The sequence below is a fragment of the Sinocyclocheilus anshuiensis genome, unplaced genomic scaffold (genome assembly GCF_001515605.1).
Source record: "Sinocyclocheilus anshuiensis isolate Anshui unplaced genomic scaffold, SAMN03320099.WGS_v1.1 scaffold2285, whole genome shotgun sequence".
In the NCBI taxonomy this organism is placed as follows: Eukaryota; Metazoa; Chordata; class Actinopteri; order Cypriniformes; family Cyprinidae; genus Sinocyclocheilus; species Sinocyclocheilus anshuiensis.
This window is the reverse complement of record NW_015552762.1, coordinates 143,116-152,018: the sequence shown is the minus strand read 5'-3', so window position 1 is coordinate 152,018 and position 8,903 is coordinate 143,116. Positions and strand designations below refer to the sequence as shown.

The window sequence follows — 8,903 nt, the reverse complement described above, 5'->3', positions numbered from 1 at the left end:
ATGGGCTGTCGCCGGCCAACGTGTTGTTGGTGTTTTTCAATGTATGCTTCAGACACGGGTCACGACGAGGCGTTCCCCATAGCGACCCCTAGAGGACGCAGTGTCTCGTTCCCTACTCAGGGAACCATGGTTACATAAGTAACCTGAAACGTTTTCTATTGTAATATATTTTTAAATTTAATTTATTCCTGTCATGAAAAGCTGAATTTTCAGCATCATTATTCCAGTCTTCAGTGTAACATGATCCTTCAGAAATCATTCTTTCAGCTCTAGAAACATTTCTTATTCTTCTTATTATTATTAGAAATGTGGAAACCGTGATACATTTTTCCAGGATTCTTTGACAAATAGAAAATTCAAAAGAACAGCACCTATTTGAAATAGAAATCTTGCATGAAATCCTGCAGAAAGCAATACTACATTTTGCCGGATATAAATATTCAAACAATTCAAATGACTTCTCTTTGGAAACAGATTAAGACACAATATAATAATTCAGCATGTTTACTTTAGGAGCAGGTAAGTTTGGAACAAATGGAAAACATAAGTACTCCCCCTAGAGGCTGAAAGAATATATAATATACATGTATATTTGGCCACTACCCAAGCTGATTTTTTAGTGTAATGTAATAGTGAGATTTCATGAAATTGCAATTTTCAGCACAACATATATTGCATTTAAAAATATTGAAACTGATATGCAATACTGTGAGAGATTTAGAACAATAAAGCAATATCTTTTCTGTGGAGTCAACTTGATTTAGAATGTTATTGTACTCGCTCTGAAAAGGACATAGCGAGAACTGCCAGGAGAACATGAAAACCACCACACTCAAAGATTAAACATTCCCAAGAGACCTCAGAGAAGACAAGAGAGAGAGAGAGAGGAGGAAGAAATTAAATGAAAGAGGAAAAGAGACGCAAATTCTTCATGCATGAGAGAGAGAGACAGATCCAGAAGAGTTTAGTAGATTTGAAAGGTTTTAGATCTTATTGAATCGAACTAAACTTCAAAAAGAATCTGGTTGTATCACATCTACTAAAAAAAGAGATGAGAAAACCCATTGCACCACGCAAGTCCTGCAGAACATCAATGATTCATTCTAAATGATTATTTATCTTTGAATACCACATATAAAATATACTATTTTCAGACAAAATAAGTGTCATAAGAAATCACATCTGTCTCGCTGACTACCCTAGACTCTGTAAACAGTCAGAAACAGTCTCTGCATATTAATTTTCATGTCCTTAGTGGCGGGGTTTTGGTGAGGGGGTGTGGTTTAATTCAGTGGCATCATTCCAAAGGATAGTTCACTCAAAAATGAAAGAGATTTGGAATAAGATGCGGGTGAATAAATGATAACAGAATGTAATTTTTGGGTCTGGTGAAAGTTTGAAAAATGGTAAACTTACAGCACAATTTTATGTGTTGCGTAGCCCCGCACACAGTGAAATCAGACTGGTAATCTAACATAACTATAAACTGTCAGCCAAACGTTTGGAATAATTCAGATTTTTTAATGTTTTTGAAGTCTCTTATGCTCACCAAGGCTGCATTTATTTGATCAAAAAAATACAGTAAAATACAGTAATATTGTAAAATATTATTGTCATTTAAAATAACTGTTTTCTGTTTGAATAGAATTTGAAATGTAATTTATTTCTGTGATGCAAAGCTGTTTTTTAGCAGCCATTACTCCAGTCTTCAGTGTCACATGATCATTATCAATGTTGAAAACAGTTGTGCTGCTTCATATTTCTGTGGATACCGTGATACACTACCATTCAAAATCTAGGCTAAGTATAATTTTAAAAAAAAATAGACATTAATAATTTTATTTGGCATGGATGCAGTAAATTGGTTAAAAAAATGACAGCAAATATATTTATGACGTAACAAAAAAATTATATTTCAATAAATGCTATTCATAGAATCCGTAAAAAAATGTATCAAGTTTCTACAAAAATATTAAGCAGCAAAAACTGTTTTCAACTGATAACAAGAATCAGTATTTATAATTGAGCACATAATAATTGACGATAATTGAGAAGTAAATCAGCATATTAGAATGATTTCTGAAGGATCATTTGACACTGAAGACTGGAGTTATGATGCTGAAAACTCAGCTTTGATCACAGGAATAAATAAAAAAATAGAAAACTGTTTTTTTAAATTACAATAATATTCCAAGATATTACTGTATTTTTGATCAAATAAATGCAGCCTTGGTGAGCATAAGAGATTATTCCAAAAACATTTTAAAAATCTTTAAGTGCCCCTATTATGGGTAATGAAAGGTTCATATTTTGGTTTTGGGAGTCCCCAACAACAGGTTGACATGCATGCAAGGTCAAAAAACACTTTCATTGTCTTATAATATGCATTTATTTGTACCTTACTTGCTCAACGACTCCCAAACGATTCGCTCAACGATTCATTTTTCCAAACCCCTCCTTTGCGTGACGCTAATCTGCAGTGATTGGTCCGATTGGTCTCATTTTCATTTCATCACGTCTGTAATGCCTGATAAAGCAGCGTTTGTGAGCGCAGTGCTGCTTTGTGTACAGCGTTACCGAGAAACCGCTATTTTTACCGCTCCAAAAGCGGCACCTAGTGGCAAAGAATGAATTTGCATTTTCATTCAGACCAATGCGAAAAGACCAACAAGTGGGCGGGACAATATGCTAATGTTTCATGTTGACCTCAACATGAAACGGCTTGGGATTCGTTTTAAAAACGACTCGTTTCAATGATTCAGAGTGGACTCTTTCATTTGAGAGACAATAACTTTATACACGGAGCACTTTCAGATTTAAAACTTTGCAGGATGTTTTCATTCACTTAGAGCTGTGTTACATACTCCATTGAAAGGTAATTTTCAAAAATCCATATAGGGGCACTTTAATTACTCCAAACTTTTGGCTGGCAGTTTCTATTAAACAAATACAGTATTTACTGATTTACTTCATTCAGCAAATTGACTCTCATTGTGAGCGAACTCACCTTCCGAGCAGAAGTCTCCATGGCGACCGAGGTTGCAGTGACATAGAGAGCCGCCAGTATCGTAATCGTTGATGCAGAAGCTGTCAGGAGGGCAAACCGTCTCGTCACATGGGACGTCATACACCCGAGGTCTTTCCCCTTTCCACGGTGTCATTGACGGACTGGGAGAAGGAACTACAGGAGGAGGCGTGGTGGGGGCGGAGCCTGTCAGTGTAACAGGTGTGGTGGTTATCCTGGAGGCGGAGCTAGTGACAGTTGTCATGGTTACAGGAGTTGTTGATGTGGTCCACACTGCCGCTGCTGTTGAAGTGAAGCTGATATTTTGGGAAACAGGTGTGCGCATCCTATAAATAACATTTCCGTTACCGGGAGTCCCGATGCGGGAGCGGAGCTGAGACCGTCTGCCGCTTTTCTTACTGCCAGGAAATGACTTTATCTGCAAGAAATGTGTAGATGAATGCCAGAAAGATTAAATAACAGCACATTCTTTGTGACAAGATGTTGTTTAGCATGTACAGAATTTTATTTATGAAAATCTTTTTTTTTTCTGTGACTTTTGCCTATTACAATTTGTTTTAGGTTTCTTCAACAACATCAAAGATGGCTCACCTCCTCAATGAAGACATCGTAATCCGAGTCATCGATTTCAAACCCATCCTCATCTTTACTGTCAGAGTTTGAGATGTAGAGGTCATAGTCTCCACTGCCTATATCTGATGAACCTGTTTTTTTTAAATAGTGTACAGTACATTTCAGTCATTTGACCTCATAAATATACTAAACAGAAGAAAAAAAATCATCATGATTTCATGCACAGAACACACCTGGACGTTAGATTTCAAAAGCATGCTAGAAACATAGGTTTCTGACTGCACAGTTATTTTCTTAAGAAATCGGGTCTGTTTGTACAGGAAGAGGTGAATTGAATTGGAATGACAAGAGGAACTTACTGAGTTGCATTTCAAAGAACTTCAACACAGCTCATGCATTCTGGGAAAAAAAAGTCTTCCACCCAAGCATTGTTAATAAGCTAAAACTAAAACGTACTTAATTTTCATTAATTGAAATAAAAGCTGAAATAAAATAAAATAAAAAACTAAATAAAAATATTGCCTTTGCAACGAACTGAAATAAAATAAGTTTAAGTACTAAAATTACTAAAACTAAAATAAACGTAATGCTGTTCTCAACTTAAAAATGAGTACAAACAAAATTACTAAAATTAAAATGAAAACTGAAAATATGAAAATAAAAGCTATTTTAAAATATTAATAAATGCTATAATAGTGTATAAATAATATTAAAACACTATTGCACCTTGGTCAACAAAAGCAAATTTTTTAAAATATGAAATATGCCAACTAAATTCAAATTTCTATATTTCAGAATGTTTTTTTACTTGTATGTTTCTTTTGGAAATTCATTTCAGTTCTTCTTTAAATTTGATTTCAATTCTGTTTTTTACCTCAATTCAAATTCAGGAATTAAATTAGAATTTTAAAGACATGCTCAATTCAGTTCTGAATGGTGTACAACCCAGGTTTTTGCCTGGTCCCAAAACAGGGAATAAATTGTTTAATTATTGAACAATTGTTGCAATTACACTTTGTTTTGTTGCACTTTTACCTTTCAAAACCAAATGACCAAAATTGGTTCCTAAAAGTAACGCATGAGGTGGTCAATGGTCTTAATCCAGTTGTTTTTGGGTGGATCCAATTGGTTGAATGCCTAGACTAACAAAACAAAAGCAGCAAATTCTTACATAAATAACAATGCTCTCTAGAAACTGTAGCTGAATGAGTTTGTGTGCAAGTTTGTGTGATTGGACTGTAAATGTGTGTGTGTGTGTGTGTGTGTGTGTGTGTGTGTGTGTGTGTGTTTGGGGGGTCTCTGCTCTTAATCTGTGTGATGGAGGGTTAGGGGTGGGTAACTAGCTGTAATCTTCCTCCTTGTGCTGTTTTTGTGGCATAGAGGAGGGTCTTCCTCAAAATGAGCAGGCTTTAAGATGCTTAATTTAATTAGCCTGGTCAGCCACCATGCATGCAGACAAATCTGTGAGGAGCATCCAAACTATAACGATTACAACATAAACCATGCAAACCACACACTTAAGTATGGTCATTTAGACCCTTTTATCCAAAGAAACCTATGTAACACAATGGTTATAGTGTGAACCAGTAACCTTACAGTACCCAGACCTGAGGGTCTCATAAGGTCCTGTTCTGACGGCACTGTAACTCACCGAGTGTGCGCACGGGGTTGTTAATGGCACTGGGAGGGCTGATCCCGTGTGTGTTCACGGATCTGATGACAAACTGGTACTCCGTCTCAGGAATCAGACCCTTGAGCACCATAGAGTTTGACTCTACTGGCTCTCTGATGTACATCCACTCAGTGTCCATCTCCGGCCTGCAACACACATACACACACATCAACAAATTTCAAAAAACAGTCATCCTGCTTTCCTTGATCAGAGAACATTTGTATTATGCATATTTGTATATGTACTAGATTTTTTTATTTTTTGAAGAAAATGTAAAGACAAATTTGCAATGATGATGCTAGGGTTCAGCCTAAGTTTATAATTACAACTTTAGGTTTCACCCTCAGAACAAATTGATTTAACTTTTTTGCTGTTTTTTTGTTGTTGTTGTTGTTAGGCAGGTGATAATGTGATTAGAGAAGTCTGTTTAGAAAAGTAATAACATGATTTGAGGTTAAGGGACTGGGAGGGCAGATTTAAATCCAAAACTTGATTGAAATAAAAAAAATATATATTGAATGAAAATCTTGAGAAAAAATGAGAAATGTTACATTGGCAACTACATTTTATTTCAGTTAGTTACAAGGCAACATTTCAAATTTTTGTTTAGGTCTTTTATTTGAAGTTAAAGTACTAAAATAACTAAAACTAAAACTGAAAAAAAGAAATATTTTAAAAATCACAATAATAAAATGACAAAATCCTAAACAAAATGACTAAAACAAACTAAAATTAAAATGAAAAATGTAAAAAATAAAAGCTATGAAATACTATAATAGTATATAAATAACAATAAAATAACACGGTTCTACCCTGGTTTACAAAAGTTAAAGGGCCTCTGCTCACTCTAGGCCTCCGGCCGTTCCTCACTCTAGCCCCCTGGCCTCTGCTCACTCTAGCCCACCGTGTGTTTTACCAAATACACAAAATAATGTTCTTTTTAGCAACATCATATGACCCCTTTAAATGAATAAATATGATAAAATATATTGTTTGGCAGGAGACAATCTGATTATAAAAGTCTGTTTAGAAAAGAAATAGTATGATTTGAGGTGATGGAACTGAGAGGGCAGATTTAAATCCTTAAATGAAATTAAGCTGAAATAAAATAAAATATAAATATTAGGTAAAAATCTTACACTTAAAAACTTAAACAACAATGAGAAATGTTGCCTTGGCAACTAACTGAAATAAAATAAGTTGAAGCTAAAGTACTAAAATGACAACAAAAAAAAAACAATAAGAAACTAAACAGAAATATTACAAAATATAACACAAAAAATTACAAAATCCCAAACACAATTAAAACAAACTCAAATTAACATGAAAACTGAACATGAAAAAAATAAAAGCTATGAAATAATATAAATAATAATAAAATAACACCCTGGTCTTCTGGTTGACAAAGGTTAAGTTGACAAATATGATTAAATATATTACCTAAATGCAAATTTCCACAAGTGGCACTTCACACATTACATTCATATACTTTTCTTTGAATATCTTTGAAATGTGAATATTTCTTTGAAAATTTATTACAATTCTTCTTCTTTACATTCAAATTCAAACTGCAATTCTGTTTTCAACCTCAATTCAAATTCCGGCATTTAATTAGAAATCCTGATCTCTTGAGTATGAGCAGTAGTAATACTGATGCTTGCCTTATTAAGCACCATTAATAATCAAAACTCCATATGTCAAAATAAGAACATTCTAATTTACAAGCAGCAAATGCACTCAAGACTGAGAAGGAATTGATAGTACCATTAAACACATCTGCAGTTTTGTGTTGTTCCATCTTGAAGAGTCGCTAAATTGCAGTGATTATGTGAAAGGTTGTTAATCTGAGAAGCAGACGGTCTCTGGGGGAGTGAGTCTAATCTGCTGGAGGACACAGTCCAAGACTCATGTTGCATAATTATCAATGAGGATCTCACACCCAAATGCACATATACTTAACCTGGACATACAGCAGGATACCAGCAAAATTTCAGGACACACTTCATTAAATTTATACTTTTTATTTTTATATTTTCTGTTTTCACTTTAATTTTAAAGTTTGTGTTTTTGTCATTTTGTGTTTCATTTAAATTTGTTTATATATGTTTTTTTATTTTTATTATTAGTATTAGTATTTCGTTGTTTCCCATATTTTTGGTCACTATATAATTCTCATTCTTCCATTTTTATAATTTCATATAGTTTTCATGACTTTACTATTATTCTAAAATGTAATAATAAAGAAAGAGGAAGAGCAATCATCAGTCATTTTTCAAGAATTCATTCACACATAATAGCAGGCTGTTGTGTGGAGCGGGTCAGTAGTTTGATGTGTGTGCTCAACTGGTCTGAAAGGGGTTAGCTATGTTCTAGAACAGTAACTACCAGAGAAATGCATTAGTTTCATGAGTCATCTGGACATACGTGGCCCGACAGGGTAAAGATCACACGCAGAAACATCAGTCAAAGCCAACAAAACTGAAAAACTCTCAGAAAACTCATTCTTTGAAAGTATAAATTAATAAAGATTAACAGAACCTGAAGATGTTTCTTAAATTAAAAAACTATTTCTCTCTCTATATGTTTATTATTTGATAATTTACCTGATATACGCCACAAGGAAGTATAGCACAGGTGCACTTCCTTCACTCTCTCCATGTTGCCATGACAACGCCAGTTCTGTGTCTGAAACTGCAACCACTTTAGGCTGGGTCGGAGGTGCAGGAGGCATGCACTTTTCTATAGCATAAGAGAAAAATATCCTGTACATTGATTATTTCTGTTACGGATGAGCTAAATGCGCATTGATGCTGATCAAAATGTATGTTTTGGGGCTTGTCTGCTCACCACGAGAGCCAGTGCTGATGTCCCGGGGCATGCTGGGTCTGCCCTCCCCTGCCCAGCTGTACGCCCCCACACTGACACGGTACTGCGTGGCCACCTTCAGGTTCCCGATCACCACATCCTAACAGACACACAGGAACAGCTTAACATGCAAGACAGCACCATATGGCATTAACAGAAAATCAGATACTGAACATCTAACTCACAAAGCTGGCTTGGCCATCAAACTGTCCCTGTAAGATAAAAGATTGTTTATTTCAACTGGTAAAGTTACACCGAAGCCTCACGAACACTATACGCTATTATTATTATTAAAAACATGAAACATGTTATCTTTATTATAAATAAATGTTGTATATATATATATATATATAGAATCTGTCAATTCTTCGTCATCAGTTAGGAACCTAGGTGTGCTATTTGATAGCAATCTTTCCTTTGAAAGCCACGTTTCTAGCATTTCTAAACCTGCATTTTTCCATCTCAAAAATATACCTAAATTACGACCTATGCTCTCAATGTCAAATGCAGAAATGTTAATTCATGCATTTATGACCTCAAGGTTAGATTATTATAATGCTTTATGGTTAATGCTGTACAGTTGCTTTGACACGATCTGTATTGTTAAAAGCGCTATATAAATAAAGATGACTTGACTTGATATATGTGTGTGTGTGTGTGTGTGTGTGTGTGTGTATACATTTATGTATATACATTTATACATGTGTACACACACATAAGCTTATTGATATATATATATATATATATAGAGAGAGATAAATATATAGA

General features: G+C 34.6%; 1 protein-coding gene across 1 annotated transcript in view; it reads right to left on the bottom strand.

The window, feature by feature from the left end:
• LOC107667876 (pikachurin-like) overlaps positions 1-8,903 on the bottom strand; it is a 26,052-nt gene that overhangs the window by 12,367 nt on the left and 4,782 nt on the right. Inside the window, exons 4-9 of the mRNA XM_016459606.1 lie at positions 8,321-8,347; positions 8,118-8,235; positions 7,874-8,009; positions 5,250-5,416; positions 3,617-3,729; positions 3,008-3,443 (exon numbers count right to left, since the gene is read on the bottom strand). Of these exons, the coding sequence (XP_016315092.1) occupies positions 3,008-3,443; positions 3,617-3,729; positions 5,250-5,416; positions 7,874-8,009; positions 8,118-8,235; positions 8,321-8,347 (997 nt within the window). The remainder of the gene's footprint in view (positions 1-3,007; positions 3,444-3,616; positions 3,730-5,249; positions 5,417-7,873; positions 8,010-8,117; positions 8,236-8,320; positions 8,348-8,903) is intronic.